Consider the following 21,561-nt stretch of genomic DNA (forward strand, 5'->3'; position numbering starts at 1 on the left):
CTAATTAGGTGCATGTGAGCAAACTAAAAGTAAAATGCAAAGAGGAACACAAAGACAGAATATTTAAAGTAATGCAGAAAATTTAGACTGAAACTCCAAAACTACAACAGCAGCAAAAATCTAGTCAACCTCATCAATATACAGGAAAATGATTTGACATTTGCTTCCTTTTTTCTCATTTCCTCGTTTTCTATTTTAAGGTTGAGTTTCAGCTAAAAGATCTTCTTCAGAAAACCTCATTTGGATGAACATTGCACAATCATGTGCATCTTTTTTATATTTCTTCTTTTTTCTAACTTTCCTTCGAAGTCAGATAAGGACGATCAGCAACCGTTTCTTATCTGCCGTGTTGGTGTCAGACGTTAGAAGTGAAGGAGGAAATATTAACACAGTGAAAGACTTTTTCAGTGCGATCCTGCTGCATTCAGAGGTAAATATGACTTCATTTATACATATAAAGATCCTTTAAAGCATGAAAACAGAGTAATTTACAACAGTTTCCCCAATACCTGAAAATATGTTCTTTTTTTAATTTTATATTTATTTTATTACCAGACCTGAAGAGTCATGGTCATGTAAACGGAGATAAAGTGATCTTTGGTAGACAAACTGTGTTTAATCATTAATGTTAATTTTCATTGACATTTTTCCTCAAAATTTATTTTAATAACAACTGTTTTACTATGTTAAAGGGGCGGCGTGGCTCAGCAAGATAGAGCGGTCGTCTTGTAACCCAAGGGTTGCCGGTTCGATCCTCGGCCAAGTCGAGTTCATGTCAAGGTGTCCTTGGGCAAGACACTGAACCCCTAATTGTTCCTGATGGGTCGTGGTTGAGCGCCTTGCATGGCAGCTTCCGCCATCAGTGTGTGAATGGGTGAATGTATGATGTAAAGCGCTTTGGGTATCATCCCTGGTACAGTAAAGCGCTATATAAATACGAACCATTTACCATTTAAAGAACCCTAGCTACAGTTCCTTTCTTAATACAAAGATTTGCAAAGTGCATGAGGGCACATCAATTTTTTTAGCATATGTCCCAAATACTGGCAGCCTGTCCAGGGTCTACGGCCTCTCGCCTCCTAACTGCTGGAATAGGCTCCAGCTTCCACACAACCCTGAAGTAAGCAGAATAGAGAATGGATGATTTCATCATTCTGCTGTGTGAGCTGGAATTTTGAGAATAAGAAAGGGTAAATGTTGCCATCACTTATGTTTTTATAACATCATCTGTCCATCAGCAGGTTTTACGTGGAAGGTTTCAACATGAACACCTCAACTAACATCAGCATCAGCATTGATGATGAAAACATCACAGATTCCAGCTATGCTGGCTCAGTCATGAATGTGGTGGAATGGATCATCATCTGCTTTGGACTTCCTCTGACTCTGGTGACCATCGCTGCAGTTTATTCTCTGGTGTGTACAGCTTCTCTTCGGTATGAACGGTTGTTCCTGGCGTGTTCTGCTGTAACGGATTGACTTCGTCTCAGCTCAGTTCCGAACTGAGACAGTCAGTTATGCTGCAGCTATAACTGAGACGTTGCTTAACCCTTTACCTGCCTGCCCCACTGTTTGATAGAGCCACTCTTTGTGTTTATGGGTACATTCCCACCAGGATAGTCCACAAGACTTGGTTCAACATTCTTCCGGATCAAATCTGGGTTTGCGCTGCACTACTCAAACGAACCAGACCTTTAGAATAACGTATTTCCCTCCCCGCCAGAGGCATCGCTGCATCACGAATTACTGGAGAAGACTAGACACACAACAAAGATGGAAACTAGTTCATTTATTGGTTAACTTCAGTTTCCACCACTCAGGGTGAACCACGGAGATCCTAGCGGTCTTGGGTTGATCTTATTTCTAGCAGAACATTTACAGAGTTCTACCCCGTCTGGTCGCAAGCCATTTCCTCCAGCCAGAGCCGCCTACTGTCCCACAATGCACTTTGATCTGTAGGCCACTTCCTGTATTGCCACTTCTTAACAAACCTCCCAAAAAAAGCTCATTTTCTGATCAAACAGACTAGGATTCGAATCATAAAGGCTGGTATGAATGTGCCCTATAGTGAGTTTTATTAAAACTTTGTGGAAATGCACAAAGTTTCAGATAAAACATTGATTCTTCTTATTATTGTCTAAAGCAAAAGAAAAAAAGCAAAAACATTTTCTTATTTTTTCTCATTGTGAACATTAAAGCAGATTTAGGGTAGAACAAGGAAACAATTTTAATTTAAGTTCTGAAAATGTTTCAAGCTTATTTATGTACATTTGTTAATGTTTTCCTGCAGATTTGAAAGGACCACGTTGCTCCAGTCTACATCATCAACCTTCTGGTTTCTGATCTCATTCAGCTCTGCTGTCTGACGGCATCAAAAGCAAACGTGGACGGCTTGTTAATCCTTTGCTTTTACTTTTTCAGTCTGATGCTCAGTGTTGGGTTCATGGTGTGCATTTCCCTAGAAAGGTAAGTAAGAGTTTATCCGAGTATGCCTCTGTTGATGTGTCTGACCATTACAGCTGTATATCTGTGTCTATCTTTCAGGTACTTGATCATCGCCTGGCCGTTGTGGTACAGATTCAGACGAAACATCAACACCTCTGTGGTTGTTTGTGTCGTGGTCTGGATCCTTCCTCTCGTTTATGCCCTCCCTTTCTATTTCAGTGTTGATTTTGGGGTCACAGAAACCATTTTGGCAGTCTACCTCCTCCTCCCCTTCCCCCTGTTCCTCTTCTTCCTGTTTGGGACCATTAAAGCTCTGTCTGCAGCTCACAGTGTTCCTGCTGATGAAAAACGAAGAATTGTGGCCATTCTGGTTGTGCTGCTGCTGATTTACGTGCTGCTCTTCCTGCCCAATATTATTTGGCTTTTGTCAGAAGAAGCCAGAAATAATGAGATTTACATGAACTCGTCTTTCATCCTACTTCATTTCAGTCCTCTTGCAGACTTGAGTATGTATATTTTCATCAGAAAAGGTGCCATAGACAAGCTTTTGAAATCACTGTGCTGTAAAATGTCCACCAGTCAACAGATGAGCAGCATGAGTAATGGCACCATGTCAGCTTCATGTACTCGGACTTTATAGATTTTACTTTAACTGGAAATTGTAGACTTCTATTTCTGTTACTGGAGTTATAGAAATAAACATCCTGCTTTGTATATTTTTATAAATTTGCTCATTGTCAAAGATCTGCCCCCTTGAAAAGTTTAAATAGTTTTCTTTTCCTTCTTGGTTCTTTTGAGCTGAATGTGTTTTCTAGCAGATGTTACTGTTGTTTTTATGTTTTATTGATTCTCGGTTTCTTCATTAGATTTTCAGTAACTGACATAAATGAATCTTTGAAGAGAAAATATCTGGTTAACTTGACACATATGAAGTGAGTTGCACAATTATTGTTCTTGCTGTTTGTGAGTTTATAGTTGGCTTTTATTTTTAAATTTACCAGAGGTTTTTAACCTGCCCTATCTGAACGGCTGAGCTTGACATGTTCTGGAAGCATGCTCCGTCAAAAATACACTCTGCTCCAAAGTTATAATAGCTTTGGATTTTTCATTAGTTTTTATTTCGTTTTGACTTTTTGTTTTCAAATTCAGTTTTAATTCGTTTTTAGAGCAGATTTTGAAAATGCTTTGTTTTAGTTTAGTTTTTATTATATATATATATATATATATATATATATATGTATATATATATATATATGTTAGGGTCATTGTCAGGTGCAAACTTCAAAATCATCAGAATAAGAAAGAAGTCTTTGTACACAGATGTCGACGTACATACATTGTTGTCTGAACAATTCAGGACTGATACTAGACTGGCCAGAGAGAATTACTGTTCCTGCCTTTTATTACACTTTGAAAGATGTGTTGAGTCAGCAGGTTCATGGGGGGGTAGTGTAGGGTTAGTTAGGGACAGTCATGGGTTGGAAATGTTGTGTCATCTCATAACTTTCTTGGTGACAGTGAGTCATGAACATCAACAATCTTTGTGAAATTTAAATAGTTTATAAGTGTTTAGATTTCTTTTTCAAAACTATAAATGTTTGTAACTGTTTATATTGGAAACAGTTTATTAAACTTTGTTCATCGTGTCAAGCATCTTTTATCTTTTTTTCTTTTTTTTCCAGTTGATTGAATTCCAGATGGGGCTGTGAATTAATTTCACTGCTAATGTTTTCTCCGACCCGACGGAAGCTGAGTGAAATATTTAGTAAAACAAAAATAAGAAGTGTTTTGAAGACCTGTCATTCTGGCATCCCTAAATGATTCCAGTTCAGAGACATTAAACATCACAAAATGTTTCGTAAGACTGATGCAAAATAAGACAATTTATTGATCCCACAGTAGGGAAAACAACCTGTTAAAGCAGGTCACACGACAGTACAATGTGCAAAGAACATGAGGAAGAGTAAAGTCTCATCAAGGCGGCTTTCCAACCATCCTGGATCCTCATCAGTCTGCAGACAGGAGCAGCGGGTCAGCCGATGATACCATATCAGTACACTGCACTGCAAGATGTCCAAGCTAGTTACAACACATCTGCCTGTGGATAAAGGAGCTGCACAGGCTTGTGTGCTGAGCCACTTCCTTTCATGACTGTACACACAACTGCACTCCAGTTACAGCAATTCTATCATCACATCTGCAAATGACGGGACAACGGTGGGGCTGATCTGTAAGAACAATGAGTCTGACTACAGGGCTGACAGTGTCATGCAAAGAAAATAACATGACACACCACGTAAAAAAAAATAAAACAAAATATAAACAAACAAAGAAGTCATTATTGCCTTTAATAAAAGAATAATACAACACTGGATAACAACAGAGAGAATCTGGAGAAGCTTCAAAATCTTGAGTGGCCACATCACAGAGGACCTCTCATGTTCATTCAATAACAACATGCTGGGGAAAAAAAACATGAAGAATGGAAGATAAATTTTACTAAATCCAGTTGCTAAATGATACAGATCCATTAAGAAGAGGTACCACACAATTTCTACAGTTTTTACTCCAGAGACATGAGCATGGTGAAGATTAAACTCAAAAACTACCTTCAAGTCAACAGCATGTGTCATGTGTTACATCTTAAAAAGTTGTTCTTTAGGCTCTATGTGCTAAAGTTAATTTAGTCATTTATACTGTATATACGTAGATATGTGTATATATGTGTGTATATATTTGTATGTCCATACATACGGACAGATATTACCTATTTGCATATTTCCATAACCCTTTCTCCATAATGCACACTGTGTGTGCTTGTACATAGAACACCAGTTACTGTGGTATATAGTTTTCATTCTATTGCATTTGTATTTTATATTTGTATTTTTTTTTTTATCTGCTTTTCTCCCTCTATTTTTCTGTAGTTGAGTTATAGTAACACTATATAGGATTAAAATGTGTAAATAACAGTTGTCGAGGCTGCCTAAAACACACCACAAAAAAACAATATAAACTACCACAGTACTATGATACATAAAGAAAATAGGATAATGATGATATAAAAAAGTACAGCAGTCATCAAATGTACCTGCAGATAAACGTACCAACACACAAACATCAGCAACATCTAGTCAGAAGCAGATGGAGAAACGAGCACATTTGTGAGCATGCACTTGTAAACGTGTGTGTGTGTCCATGCAACGAGGAAGAAATGTGTGCTTGCAAGGGGGCCGTGATCACGCCGCACCCCGAAGCATCAGTGAGGGACGGGGGAAGCCCGCGGCCCCAAAGGCCCAACAGGTCCACAGAGCACCAAGCCCAGGACAGCCAAAGCAGACAGAGCAGCGGCCCACTCAGACCAGAGCAGAGGGGCCCCCAGACTGGAGCCCCCACGGCGCAGGCCGCACAGGGGGCAGGCATCCCACAGGCCCAACGGCCACCCATTCCCCCCAGCAGAGCCCCGCCCAGGAACCCGACGGGGCCCAACCCCTCCCCCGACTGTGTAGTGCAATTCTGTTAAATGTGGTAGTGTCTAACGTGTAAATAAAATCGAGGGAAGAGAGGTCACAAAGGAAGGGGATGGAGGAAGGGCCACCTCGGTGGTTCCTGTCACCCACCCACAGCCCATGTACCCGTCCCCCCGAGACCCTAAATGTATATTGGTGTCTAGGTTGTGATTAAAATCTAGTGGGGCAGGCAGTCGCAGGGGTCCACCGGGGGGATCCCACAATAGGGACCCCCAGCCAAACCCACTGACTCCACCCGCCCCACAGAGCCCTATGTGTGGTGTGTATGATGTGGGGTGGCGGGGGAGGAGAGGGGCTCAGGGAGGGGCACAGCCTGAGGAGGCCTCCCCAGGACCACCCAAGGGCAGAAGGGCAAAGGCCCGGCCCGGCCAAAAGCCCAACGCACCAGTGACCCGAACGCCCACCCACCCCCGGCAGCCCACGCCACCACACCAGGGAACCAGAGAGCCCCAGGTTGCATACACATATCCTGGTTGGGCCCAAGGCACAGCGCCCCCACCCACCCGAAGGAGCCCCGGGTGGGAGGGGAGAGCGCGAGAAGGAGAGCAGACTCCACCCACCATGAGCCCTAATCCCCCCCACTGCCCACCAGGACCCCCGCCACCCCCCTTCCCCCTATCCCTCCCTTCATCCCTACGGACACATCGTAATCCCAAGGGTACCTGCCTGGCATCAGATCAGCACGACCCCGATGGCATGCCCAGGACGACCAAGCCCCACCGAGGCCCAGGCCCTTGAGAAATAATTTAAACTTGATCACACACATACTACTATACTCATACACATGCTACTATACTCTCATACAAACAATAGTATACTCTCTCATAAGTACTTGTATAGTCTCTTGCATCATAACCATACTCTCACACACTCTATTGTCTGAGCCAAAATTCATATTCATGCAAACTCACAATTTTTCTTTCTTACAAATACAACTGTTCTTACTTACAAATTATATTATACTCTTATGCCTACTCCATAGCTTTCTATAAAGCAGGATATGCAAGATGGAATAATCCTCTATATGAGAAAGAATTATGGTTTTGCACAGATGCAAATGCAAGTGTTAGTGGAGGTGAAAAACACTGACTATGAATGTGAATTAGTATCACAATGAGTGCAAGAGTGTGAAATGATATATGCAAGACGATATAAGTGAATGTGAGAAAGAATGAGTAGAATTTTCTCAGCAAGAGAAAATAATTGTGTGTTTAATGGTTTATATGGGAGGGAAGGGTGCTATGGGTGATCGAGTATGATTAAAAAGGAAGTTATTTTAATGAAACAGGAAGATGACTTAAATTCTCATTTCCTGATTGGTTAATACCTCTGAAAACAAATATTCCACCTATATTTAGTACTGCTAGCTAAATTTGAACTACATGCAACTCTCCCTCCAATGACAATTTTACAGCTTTATTTGACCAGTGATAGATAACAATGAGATTACTACTTATTTTTCTCCTTTTTCAAAGTCCGTTTATTTTTGTGGAAGCAAATGGTAATGAGGCTGACATGCACTGAGATGTGTTCAGGACATTGTGAGGGAAACTGACAGTGGTGGACATAACAACATGCTCATGGACAGATTATTCAGTGAGCTAACTGGATGTACAAGGACAATTTCTGTCTTTCTCTAAATTAGTCATCAACTTGAAAGGGGTAACAATCAAAGTGTAGGCGTCTTGGATGCGCTGTTTGCTTGTTTTTGCTCCATAATGAATTCATATGTAAGTTTTAGACCTGTGGAAAAAAGACAAAGAGATCTTTTAGCCTCAAGAACACCACCAAAAGTGAGAGCTGGTCATCCGAGCCGAGCAGGCAACAGGGTCGGTTCAGGAGGGCGACCCGGGGGTCGAGAAGACTTGGGCCGGATCTCAGGAGGATGACCCGGCTGATGGGCAGGCTGGATCTCTGGCGGACGGGCTGATGGGAGCCGCTGGATCTCTGGTGGGCGTGCTGACGGCAGGAGCTGGATCTCTGGCGGGCGCGCTGATGACAGGAGCTGGGTCTCCGGAAGGCACGCTGACAGGAGCTGGATCTCTGGAAGGCACGCTGACAGGAGCTGGATCTCTGGAAGGCGCGCTGAAGACAGGAGCTGGGTCTCCGGAAGGCGGGCTGACAGGAGCTGGGACTCAGGTATGCGCGCTGACTGAGGCTGGAGCGCAGGGAGGCGATCTGACTGAAGCTGGAGCGCTGGAAGACAGGCACAATCTATTAATTCTGGCGGACGACCAGGAGGTCGCACAGACAGAAGCAGAGTCTCTAGCAGGTAACTGGGCGGCTGTAATGACGGGAGCTCTGTGAAGCTCAATATCGTCCACCTCATAGCGAGCCCAAGTGCCAGAGGCTGAAGAGAAGCCTTCTTCGCGGCGCCGGGGACCACAAGAGGAAGAGGAGCGTCTTGACCAGGGACCTCCTCAGGGACAGGGATCAGAGGAAGGAGAGGAGCATCTTGACCGGAGACCCCCTCAGGGACAGGAACCAGAAGAGAGGCGTCACATCCGTTGACCCCCTCAGGAACAGGAATCTGAAGAGACGGGCAGGACAGGGGCACAGGCGTCGGAGGCTGTGGAGCAGACCATGGAGCAGGAGTCAGAGGCTGCGGGACCGGAGCCGACTGGGGATGTGGCGATGGAGGCTGTGAAGCCGGGCTGGACCGAGGGGCAAGCGTAGGAGACTGGACCTCCGCTGGCTGGGTCTCCGGAGGCTGGACATCCGCAAGCAGAGCAGACAGGGTCTCCGCAGGCAGAGCAGACAAGGTCTCTGCAGGCTGAACAGGCCAGGGCTCCGGAGGCTGAACAGGCCGGGGCTCCGGAGGACGAGGCACTGGAGCTGGAGGTGACACCGGAGACATAAGCCTGGGGGCAGGAGGCGATTATGGGCTGGTTTGTCTGCGAAACGGGTATCTGTGTGTTAGATGCCTCTGGTTCGAAACTGAGTGGGTCAAAAGGCCGGCATAGTTCCTCCGAAAAACTCTGAAAAGAGGCGGTCACCGGCAGGCCCCTTTCCCAGACTGCAAAACCCCATGACTGTGCTCGACCAGACAGCCGAGACACGACGTAAGCCACCTTGGTCCTTTCTGTGAGAAACGAGGAAGGATAACGTTCAATCACCCGTGAACACTGAGCCAAAAAAGTTTGACAGTAACCTGGGTCTCCTGAATATCGTTTGGAACGGAAAGTACCAGACTCATGAGTCGGATTTACAGACGGACTACCATGCGGGTAGTGGACCTTCTTGGGGGCAGACTTAGACAGAGGGGCTGTTCTTTTAGCCAGAAATGGAGCCTGTAAAGATCGGTCTTTCAAAACGGATTTCGCATTCTCGCACCGATCCCTGAGATCTGATGAATCCGCGGTTTGGCCAGATCGTACTGTCACGAACCTTTAGGGTGGACTCAAGAAAGCTCAGAACCCAGGGATAGGTGAAGGAGTTTTATTGAACAGAATCAACGGAATGCAAGTGAACTCAGGTACCTGGCAGTGATCAGAGAGTCCGGGTGGAGGAAGGCAGCAGCAAACGCTTCCGCGTTTCTCCGTCAGAGCAGCAAGCCAAGTCTGTGATCTAGAGACAGAATCCTGAGAGCAATCCAGAGGTCAGTTATCTAGGGAATCCAATAATTAATCAAGGCAGAGATACCAGTCAGGGAGCGGGCAGAGGCAAATATCCAGGTTCAGAAATACAAGGTCGACGGCAGGCAGGCAAGCAGACAGGTATCAATACAGGGTTTTGGGGGAAAGAAATATGCAACTATGGATGTATATTGATATGGTGACATTGCACAGGTTTAATCAAACAGTGCTGTGACAACTGTATGCAGTGATCATAGCTTCAGTTTCTCAAACTAAACATTAATGTTGCTTAGTTTTAGCCAGGAAATGTGCAATTTCTATGAAGTTTAAGCATTTTGTAGTTAAAGTATTTAAACCAACAGACATTACAAAATAACTTCCACGTATTGTTTTGCTTGATTTAATTTTTCCAGTTTAAAGGACTTCATCTTTTTATGTTGAAACGGATTTCTAAATATAGTGCCTTAAATTTGATATATAAATCTAATATGTTATTATTTTTACTAATATTAATCATATTCTTATTATTATTAACACAAAATGAGTAATTGATTGTTTTGTGTGAAACTATGTGGTGAGAGGTGTGGATGGATTTATTTGGCCTAACGCTTTGCTTTTAGGGTTTCAGAGCCTCTGCTTTCTAGAGAACCAGGTGTCCACACCAGTTTAACCAGAATCAAAGTGGGAAGCCATCAACATCAACATCTTGGAGATTTGGTCCTGAAAGTTGAAGGTTAAGTCTTCAGGCTCCATTATAACCTACAGTTTCCTAAAATAAAAAATAGACTTTATTCAGATGACTGGGTGAATTTTAAAAAATGTTTGAATTTTAACATGAGTTTACATAAATGGCCAACAGAAATTTCAAACGGTTGCCAGGCAACATAACAACACAGACATTCAGGTTTTATTTTAAATGAGTCCAGTGCTTGATTGACCTCAGTTAGCCTATCTGAACTTTATTTTCAACGTGGGGTATGTTGTCACCCCACTTTTTATCTATTCATTTGCTTTTTTCTTATGACAACATGTGGAAACTCAAACTGCCTTTAACAGCAACGCTTACAGCGACCAGTTTACCTGCCGAGGTGCAGCGTCCCTATCACGAGAAGACTAAAGGCAGCTGACGTGCAGCACAGCAGTTCTCTGTATCATCTGCTACAGTCATTGGTTATTCATGTTGACAACTGTTCATCTCCAGTAATTAAATCACATCATTTTAACGCAACTTTTTTAATGCATGAAAAATAAAAAGTATGAATGCTAAACTGCAGACAGAAAAGCACTGATGTTAACTGACATACTAAAAAGAACTATTTAAAAATCGCCCATATTTAATTTATTCACCTCTTCCTGGATTTCAAAGTCCATCCACCGAAATACTGTTGAGTTTGATATCGTGGTCACATCACTGTGTTAGCATTGAGGCTAGCTCCGGAGGTAATGCTGCTGGCGCTCCAGGATGCACCTGACCTGAAAATCTGCTGCATTTCTTGCTCTGTTGCCTCGTTAGAAGACGTCCCTGTGGATGACGGCTGCCGACTTTGTTCCAACATCTCAGACAGTTAGAGTGCTTAAGATGTTATTTAGTAGACTAACTGCCTCACTTAGGCGCTCCTGGTCTGCCATATTCCCATTTTAACAAGGAGAGTGGGCCAGGTTCTGATGTCCCGCTTCATTCTTCATCAGAGATAACCAATAACAAACTAAGAATTTAGTTTTACATCCGTTTCAATCAAACTCTCTCACACATACAACTATTCTCATTCACACACCATATCATCCTCTTTTGCATTCTTAGTCATTTTGTCACTTCCAGACGATTATTTGGATTCATGTGGACTATTTATGTCTTTTATATATTCTTGTATTTTGTTTGAAATATAGTGTTTTCGTTTCGATGTACAATCCTTCAATGAAATTGTAGGAATACTACGTTTCGGATTGTTGCTACAGTGGTTGCTACGGACACTATTAACAACATTAACAACATTAACAACAAACCGGAAGAAAGTTAATGGTGCGTCACGGACTGAGTTCCTCTTTAAACTGGTTACTGCTTATTTTATTTTTTATTGTGTATCTTTTATTAACTCAACTGAAAATGTGCTTGTGGCACTTCATGTGTGATCATCAGAACCACTGAACTATGTGTGCTGTGTAACATTTATTCAAAATAACTTACAATTCTTACTGTTTGATCCCTGTTATTTGTTCATGTGTCATTCATGTATGTCTCTTAGTGTACAGAGAAACTTTTATTGAAGTTGTTTTTTAAGTGATTTGTTCATTTTATTAGGCTATTATTATTATTATTATTATTATTATTATTATTTTATTCCTTTAAATTCTAAAGTATTTATATACCTCAGGCCTTGTGTTTAAAAACCGTGTAATAGAAATAAATAAAGTTATTTGATGCATTACAGTGACGTACGCTCAAGACGTAATTAAATCGACATTCACTTTCGACCTAATTTCACTCGATATTTACTGATATATTATTAATTGAAAAAAACCTAAATTAAATCTGTGGTAATAAAATATATTATTTAAGGAATTTAAGCAAAAACCCATTTAACAAAGCCCACTATCTGCTGTTAGCTGCAAGTGCTGGCGACATGCGCAACTTCACAGCGATGCTTTGCCTACTTACACACCTGGAGCGCGAACCAGGCCTCGGTCGCAACGCCGTGAAGCAGTATGGAGCCGCTTGAAGACGACGACGCTGTATTTCTTGCTAAGTGTTCTTGGATGAATGCAAGGTAGGCAATGCTTTCAGGATCACGATATCTCCGTATAAATTGATGATGTTTATTATGTAAGACTCGCATGTCCCATGATGGGTTTTGTTTTTCTTTTTAACGTAAATAGACTGCAGAAGTCTCGGAAACAGGCCCGGAGAAATTTGTTTGGCTCGAAGAGGACGAGGAAGGTAATCCTCTCCCAAAAAGGAGTAGAACGGGGGAGGAGCGCAAACGTGGTTCATCCACAGGTGAGTTTTCTTCCCCAATGCTTTTTCTGGTCACTTTGTCGAAATAATGACGCTTTTTTTTTTGGCCTCGCCATTTTATTTATGCATGACATAATAATGGAACAAAAGTCAATCAACTAAATCAGTACTTGGTTGATTCTTATGTTTGTGTGTGTAGGTATGTATGTACGTACATAAAGCTCAGGTGTTCCTATTGTTGTATATGTTAGGATCTTAACTTTTTTCCCCAAAAGTCAAACAGGAACAAGAGCTGGAGATTATGAATAGCTTTGTTTAGACTTCCTGTATCGGCTGCTCTTTAGACTTTGTTTACAGGTTATCAATCCATGCTTTTTACTGAAAGTTGTATCATATTGTCCCTTTCAAACAAATTTCGACACTCCAACAGTCACCTACAGAAGCACGGACCCATCATGTGCTCCGTCTTCTAGTGGACAACAGAGAATGACTGGGACCATTCAAGTCATAGGTAGGTTAGTAGCCAGTGTTCATTATTTTTATTATCAGCTACTTTGTACCTATCCCCAAACCCTGCCCTTGTTTTCAAGGCTCCTTCATCCAAGAAGTACAAGATCTTTTGGGACCTTCTGAAGACCCAGCCCCCTCACATTGGAAGGATAGCAAAGCTTCCACATTGGAAAAGTGGACTGTATTGAGACCTTTTATGGTTAATCAGATGTTGTTATCTGAGAAGACTAAAGCTACGACTTGCCACCACTGTAGAGCCAAGGTTGCAGTTGTGATGTGTCACGATTGTTTGCCAAGACCACTGCATTGTACAGCCTTTGACCTTGCTATACACGACTCCCTGGTGCTCCATAACAGATCATCCATGGTAGAGGGATTCTACAGGCCACTGCCACCAACCACTCACATCAGGGAAGAAGAGGGAGGAAAATTCTCGTACCATGAAAGAGGTCATTTCTGTGTTCAACATCACATGGGCCTAGTAAAATCTGTACAATGTCTAAGTCCAACAGGGGATGTTGGGTTAGGTAGCTGTATTTGAAGTTTTTCCTCATTGAGGGGAAAAAAAACACCTTCAATGGTAAAGTTTAAATATAATTTTCATGAGTGGAATGTAAAATATTTGTTTACTTCTTTCCAAGAGTGCTTCTTCCATGCTGTGACTGCTCCACTGGGCAGACAACCGTTTCTTCAGGAAAGGAAGTTATCCTGATTGGAATAAATGGTACAATTTTGTCCTTTTATTTATATTTATTTATTTATTTATTTATTGCGAATAAACAATCCAACCTTTATCTTTTTTCAGGGCGATACAATCTGTCTCTTCCAACTGTATCCTGCTCCTGTGGACAGACTTGGAATGTACAGTAGATATTAGTGATCTGGTTGAAAGTGGCTATTGGCCAGCCACAGTTTACTACATATGAAGATCTCAAGATTACTGCACCAGGAATGTCACGGCAAGCTTTTGTTAGCATGCTTGAACAGCGCACCAAACTCTTTGGTCGGGTGAGATAATCATCATTCAACATCACTGAAGCAATTGTCTACTACATTGACTTTTAATATGTATTTATATGGTTTCATGGCCTGGTTTTGTTTTTTGTTTTTTTTTTTACTCTTTTCTATCAGAGTGGTAAGATATGTGGAGACATTATGCAGAAATCATTCTTGGAATGGTCTTATGCAAAATTTGAGGTTGACAGGCTGTCTCAGGTGAATCACTTTCAGTGTCCTGCATGCACACCCTCCATGTTGGCTGTTGCAGTGGATGGTAACCGCAAGCTTTACCGCTTTAAGAGCCAACCAGGGTGGGTAAAATTCTTGTCCACTTAAACTGTAGATTGCCATAGATGTAACCTTTTGTGAGTTTAACCCCTATTTTGCTTCTTTTAGACCTAATGGATTTTTTGAAGGTGTGTTTCTGGCCAAGGATGCTGAGGTGACCTCCTTTGTTGACTACATCCATGGGGCAACACGACATGTAAAGTTTATTTCCAATTTTTGTTTTTTATAAATTATACCCTGCCTGCATATCTGTATTGTATTTACCCCATACAACATCATATTACCAATGGTTAAATTTTAATGTACACCACTTTGCTCTGTGTACATCTGTTTGTCTTCATCTGTATAAGAATCCTGGGAAAGGGAGGTGTGGTGCAGGCGAGTGGGTGGCAGCACGAGAGTCCTCTAACAAGTCTGCAAGCAAAGTAGATGAGGAAGGTGTCGAGGTTGCTGTCTGCCGCCATGGGATTTTACTGAAGGGACTGAATATGTTCCGTGGAGAGATATTTGCATATCCCTTATATCTCCAGAAACAGCTTGCTTCACAGAATGTGCAGTTCTTCTGCTCTGATGTGGTATGCAGATATTGGCCATATTTGCAGAGGGTCGTGGGCTACTGTCCTGAGTTAGAAGACCTGTTAAACATGCGTCCCTTTCTCTCAATCATGCATGCTAAAGCACATTCCTGGATGTGTGAGGTAATTGCCAATGGCTTATTTCTCATTAGCACCGTTGGACCTCTTCCAACCCCCTGTCTCCCAAAAGGTAACATACAAATTTGTTGTAGTTGCAATGGGGAGGACGAAATCAAGAGGGAGCAGGAACAACAATAGGAGAGGAGGTTGAACAGGTGAACAGCTTCCTCTCTCGAGCAGCCATATGTTCCAAGTACATGTCAAAAGCTGGTAAATATTTATTTTTTTTATGCATCTAACTTATTTAGTTTTGGTTTCCTGGCCTAATAGGTGTTGTGTATTAAGTCTGCACAGACATCCTTACCATTCAGGCCAGTGGCTGGAACAAGCGGAAGGCAGAAAACCTTGACCGGACATTGGCCAAACGATACATTAAGGTAAAGACTAGACCAGTGTTTTTTATGATGCGAAGACTTTTGCCTAATTTGGCTAAGCAATTTATTACTCCAGTATTGATTTTGACAGACTGTACAAAAGATTTCTGAGGCATCTGAGGATCTTGATAAGCTGGAGGAAATGGATATATGTAGATTAGTGAATGAGCTTATGTTAGATGTAGTTGACGATGCATGTCTAACATTTTAATTACTTTCTAGTCATTTAGAATAACTGATAAAACTTTATGTGAATTGCAGGTCATGGCGACATGGTAAATAAAAAAAGGCTTTATGACAAGGTAATGCTGCTGACCAGACTGAAAGAAGAGGAGGTTATTGTGGTTCGGGAAGTTAAGCAGGACTGGGAGTACTTGAGGAGTGTGGTTGGAATACTTGAACAGCTTTGCTTCCAGCTTTCTGAAGGGATTTTTTTTTTTTTTTTTTTTGCATTGATGTCCGTAGTTTGTAACATTTATGTTTTCCTTTTTTAATGTTATTGTCAGGCAGCACTGAAGCATTGATGGAGAGAGGACGTGAAGGGCTACTCTGTCTGCTGAGGAGGAGATTGTCTGCAGTACAAGCTCAGCAGGGTGCCGCTCGCTCAATTTACCAATGCGTTTTGGGATTGCAAGCATTGTCTCTGGATGATGACTCCACTGATGAAGAAAACTTGGGCAGTTGCTCCTCTGATGAAGAACTTTGACCACCCCCAAAAACAGTCACTGTAGCACCCGAATATGACCAATATACTGATGCCTGCATGGGGAAAAACTATTAATTGTGCAATCTGACAAATAAATTTCTTGTATTTGACATTTGTGGATGTATTTTCTGCACTACACTATTGTAATTTCTAAATGAGAGCAAATGAGCAACAGGGTCAAAGGGCCCACAGGCTTCATGTCTCAGCTAGGCTTCTAAAGGGTAAGTGAGCTCTTTGGAGCTCCTTTAAAGGAGTGTCTGACACCAATCTTGTTTCAAGACTAATAGCATGAACACAAAACAATGACCTCCTGTCTTTTGGAACATTTTCACACAAGGAACCACTTTGTTTTTTTTATAGCAGATGTCAATGAATAGGGCATAGGCTGGTACTTCAGGCCATCAGGAACCTTTTGTCCTGATATATGATTAATATATTATCTTAATATTTAATCTGTATTTTTGTTTTTTGTAGTCATAATACTTAATATAAGATAAGAGCTACAGGCCTCATCTGATCAACACCAAACTTGCAGGTATCCACAACAGAAAGCTTTGGAATTGTTTGAAATTCACACCTCGGATTGTTTCATGTGACAAGGTCTGAACTTATCCACAACTGGTAGAAATTTGGGGATTATGGGTCAAACTGAAATGTATGAGAAAGGGCTTTATTTTTTTGTGTACGTGCCTGTGCGTGTGTGTGCGTGCATGCTGCTGAGTGGGGGTGGCGAGGCAATGACGACCTTCCCAGAATCCAAGAGGCAGAGAGGTAAGAAATTAGCACACATGAGGTAATAACCAACAACACGTGAACTTCCAAATTAACTTAGATGTTATTATTGCCTCCAGTGAGGGAGTAAAGGCATTGTTACGGCTTTACTTTTTCCACTAATGGGTAAATAGGCAACTTTATCATTACAACGCCATTACCCTAACTAACTAAATGGACCTGACAGCGCGTTACTATTGAAAGATTTATATATACATATAGTTTATATAACCCAGTTTATACGATTAAAACTGGGTCATATCTGGTCCGTGTTCTGCTGTGACCATACAAGCTAATAGCTAATAATGAAGCAGCATCATATGTTTGCGCCAGAAGTTGTTTTCCCGGTGAAGAAGCAACCACATAGACAAAGTAATGATGATTGACTAATAAAGAGTAAAATGTCATAGCCCACGCGGTACGTAAGTGTGCGCAGCCTAAAAGACGTGTTGTGCACACAGCCACACATATGACCAGGAGAGGTTATTAGCATGTTAATCTAGAGAAAACAAACGAAGAGTTTAAACTGGAATATCAAACATAAGTTTTCCCTCTTCAGACATAAAAAAGACAATACAAGAAAAGAACGTGAAGGGAAATTACTTTTCAGAGTAAGTAGTTATTTTAGAATGATATGTAACTCTGTTACTAATGTAGTTACTTTTTGTAGAAGTAACAAGTAACTATAACTAAATACTTTAAAGTAACCCAACAGTGATTGCTACTGTGTTTGCCATCATTCATTCTCCTACAACTGTTTCTGTTTTTCTTACTGTAAATACCGGGAATCTGATAGTATCTTAGTAGTAGGTTAACCATAATAATTATAGGTGACATACTTATAGTAAACAACAAATCTACTCCAGCTTAGTCACTGATGTAAACTGTACACAGTTGCTTACATTACAGCTAGTTGTGGGTTGCAAACTGGACCTGACAAATTTCCCAGACATCTTAAGTTATTTCTAATTATCAAATTAACTAAAAATAATATTAGATAATATGACTTTGTTTTTACAAGTATTCTCAGAATAGAGTTCAACTAGAAAAGACAGCCACCGTAACTAATTTGTGGTTCTTTACATAGAAAAGTGAAGAATGTTTTATTTTGCTTTAATTATTAATTCACTGGGGGCACTGCACAATGAAATGTAGCTGAACCATAGTTAATAAATAGTTCATTTGCATCTATTGTCACTTACATGTTAAGCCTTATATGAACAGCAGGTATATTTCATAAAGCATTGATTCATAACATGCTAACTGAAACCAAATATAAAATGACTAACTAAGCAGATTATGCATGTACATGGTCTGTTTTTCTCACACAAGCATTCAGTCCTGCAGCGATGTATTGATTGTATACGTTACAACTATACAATTTGCTGAATTTCTGCAGTGCCCAAATGTCAACACCCAAGATAGATTTAGCATGTCAACTATTTCATTTGACTTTACTTTTTTTTTTACTGAAGACTCAGGCAAATTGCCAAGTTCTCCAGGCCAATCCTCTGAGTGTCAGCCTGGCTGACCGTGAGACAAGAAAGGACAACATGATCACTGATAATATTAAGTGTTTTTTTCCGTGTCACTAAATCATATTTTTTTATTCCCTGTTCAAGATGCCACGAGGCTCCACCACAACAAACTGCGTCAACTGCAAAGCAGTGATTGCTGTGGCCACCAAGACCTGCAAGTCTTGCAAGACAGTGCAGCCAAGGAAGCAAAGGCTGGCAAAAAAGCTTCAAAGATTTGAGGCAAAGAAAGAGGGCTGGTTGGAAAACCAAAGAAAAAACAAAACCACCTCACATGTTATGGATGAGGCATCTGTGTTGGTATGTGTTGTACATCTGTAAGTGTATTTCACAAAGCTATGGCTGATTTTATGACAATTTATTCAGTTTTCTTAGCTGGAGAAATTGCAGACTCTGGGACACAAAGCTGTGGTGTTTGTTGCCAAACCAATCAAAAAGCCCAAAAGCAAAGTGCCTGGACCGAATGAAGGCCTTATATGAGGTGTTGATCACTGGTAAGCTTGTCTATCTGCAACCATTTATCATTTCAAAATATAGATCAGTCTGTTCTTAATAATCATCAACAACTCACGAAAGCTTGATGATATGACAATGCATTAATAATTTTACAATTCAACTCTAAACGAAAGACATTTTATTTAGAAGAAATTTTCATCTGTTTACAGTAAGCAAATCTATTTAAATATCTCAACTAACAGTTCAAGCATGCAGAACAGCCCCACACTCATCATTTTGTCTTTTTGTGCCATTGAGGTTGGACGCACCAGCAGCACTCCACCTCCTCAGCCATCCAACCCTCCACCTCCTCAGCCATCCAGCACTCCACCTCCCCAGCCATCCAACCCTCCATCTCCTCAGCCATCCAGCACTCCACCTCCCCAGCCATCCAGCCCTCCACCTCCTCAGCCATCCAGCCCTCCACCTCCTCAGCCATCCAGCACTCCACCTCCTCAGCCATCCAACCCTCCATCTCCTCAGCCATCCAGCACTCCACCTCCCCAGCCATCCAGCCCTCCACCTCCTCAGCCATCCAGCCCTCCACCTCCTCAGCCATCCAGCACTCCACCTCCTCAGCCATCCAACCCTCCATCTCCTCAGCCATCCAGCACTCCACCTTCCCAGCCATCCAGCCCTCCACCTCCTCAGCCATCCAGCCCTCCACCTCCTCAGCCATCCAACCCTCCACCTCCTCAGCCATCCAGCACTCCACCTCCTCAGCCATCCAGCACTCCACCTCCTCAGCCATCCAACCCTCCACCTCCTCAGCCATCCAGCACTCCACCTCCTCAGCCATCCAACCCTCCATCTCCTCAGCCATCCAGCCCTCCACCTCCTCAGCCATCCAGCCCTCCACCTCCTCAGCCATCCAACCCTCCACCTCCTCAGCCATCCAGCCCTCCACCTCCTCAGCCATCCAGCACTCCACCTCCTCAGCCATCCAACCCTCCATCTCCTCAGCCATCCAGCACTCCACCTTCCCAGCCATCCAGCCCTCCACCTCCTCAGCCATCCAGCCCTCCACCTCCTCAGCCATCCAACCCTCCACCTCCTCAGCCATCCAGCACTCCACCTCCTCAGCCATCCAGCACTCCACCTCCTCAGCCATCCAACCCTCCACCTCCTCAGCCATCCAGCACTCCACCTCCTCAGCCATCCAACCCTCCATCTCCTCAGCCATCCAGCCCTCCACCTCCTCAGCCATCCAGCCCTCCACCTCCTCAGCCATCCAGCACTCCACCTCCTCAGCCATCCAACCCTCCACCTCCTCAGCCATCCAGCCCTCCACCTCCTCAGCCATCCAGCACTCCACCTCCTCAGCCATCCAGCCCTCTACCAGTATGCCAACTTATGTTATTATAACATTGTGGTAAAAGATTCTGTTACCGTACAAGTTGCAATGACAATATCTTCTTAGCGATAATAGAATATCACGTCAAAAGGACATAGTTTTGATTTGATATCACACTGGACGTACCGTCAGCTTCAATGAAATGATCACCTATTAGATCATCTGACATCAGTTTTTTTTTAATAACAGCAATAGCAATTTTAGTTTTTATTATTCTCAACAGATGTACCTCCAAAGAAGAAGGCAAAAAAGAACAAGGAAGACATACCTGGAGGTTATTTGGTCATCCTTTATTTACATTCCTTCATTTCCAATAGGACAGTACACATATTTCATGGTTCTTCTATATATCTTTGATATGACAAATCAATTAATCAATCAATTCAGCTTTATTTTTAATTACCTTTCATGGAGATTAAATGTAGTTCAGTGTGCAGTGATATAAAAATGAGAACATAAAATAGTGACAACACACGGTAATAACAAAGATGGGCGTAGAAAAAGAAACCCAAATAGTTAAAAATAAATTATATAACAACAGTAAGACTTAAAACAAAAATAATTCCAAGCATCACAAATTTAAAACAAAGACAGTGATGGAAAAAGCAGTTAAATAAAATATTGAGTTATTATTACACATTCTAAAAAGTTGATTTACACCTACATTGAACCTACATACAAAATATTGACGGATTAATTAGTTTATTTTTGGTTTAAAAGTATAGATATTCTCAGATCCCATGCACACATGTCCACTGTTTGAGAGCATAATGGCTAAATGAAGTACAACAAAATGTAAACTAAATGCATCTCTGAGAGACAGCCCAATGCAAGGCTGTGCTGTGCCTTAAAAATTAATACAATAATTGTAAAATCAATTAGGTAATCACAGGCAGCCAATGTAAAGAATTTTAATTTATGTAACGTGTGCTTTTCTAGTCTTCTACTCTATGTTGGCACCAGCATTTCTGCGTTTTTAATCAACTTGTATTCACTTTCTGTGCACCCCTGGCAGTTCTATAAGAAATGTTTTAAAAAATGTAAGTGTACACTTTTTGCTCTTTCAGATTGCAGCCATATCGTCGGGGGAAAGGACGAGTATTACCCGGTGAAGCAAGTTTTAAAGACAAAAATCCAGAAGGTTCTCCTTTGTCATTATTTAAAGTAAAAATGTAATGTGAATATATACCTTTAGTCTGAATGTATTTAGTGGATTTTAAAGCACCACAGCTCTGAAGTCCTCTGACAGTGTGATTGCTTATAGCAGTAAACATTTTAAAATATTTTTCAGGGAAACAAATAGAGCTGTGGAGTGGGAACCATGTTCCATG

At 41.8% G+C, this 21,561-nt stretch overlaps 1 protein-coding gene and 1 pseudogene across 1 annotated transcript; both read left to right on the plus strand.

Annotated features, from left to right (window-relative positions):
* The first annotated feature begins 867 nt into the window (after positions 1–867).
* On the plus strand, positions 868–3,647 carry LOC121628835 (annotated as a pseudogene).
* Positions 3,648–14,223: 10,576 nt separating this feature from the next.
* Positions 14,224–21,342, plus strand: LOC121629277. Its single transcript, XM_041968916.1, has 7 exons — positions 14,224–14,323; positions 14,409–14,496; positions 14,651–14,998; positions 15,088–15,205; positions 15,281–15,372; positions 18,469–18,555; positions 21,298–21,342. Exons 1-7 carry the CDS (start codon positions 14,265–14,267, stop codon positions 21,340–21,342), a joined length of 837 nt encoding a protein of 278 aa, XP_041824850.1. The 5' UTR covers positions 14,224–14,264.
* The last annotated feature ends 219 nt before the right edge of the window (positions 21,343–21,561 follow it).

This window comes from Melanotaenia boesemani, chromosome 18 (assembly GCF_017639745.1).
Source record: "Melanotaenia boesemani isolate fMelBoe1 chromosome 18, fMelBoe1.pri, whole genome shotgun sequence".
NCBI classification, from domain to species: Eukaryota; Metazoa; Chordata; class Actinopteri; order Atheriniformes; family Melanotaeniidae; genus Melanotaenia; species Melanotaenia boesemani.

Bases quoted from the DNA above. Each gene is read 5' to 3' on its own strand.
- LOC121629277 (XM_041968916.1), top strand. From the start codon at position 14,265: ATGTTGGCTGTTGCAGTGGATGGTAACCGCAAGCTTTACCGCTTTAAG. The intron at 14,999-15,087 runs GTAATTGCCAAT...AATTTGTTGTAG, and splicing joins CACATTCCTGGATGTGTGAG to TTGCAATGGGGAGGACGAAA. The intron at 15,206-15,280 runs GTAAATATTTAT...TTGTGTATTAAG, and splicing joins CAAGTACATGTCAAAAGCTG to TCTGCACAGACATCCTTACC.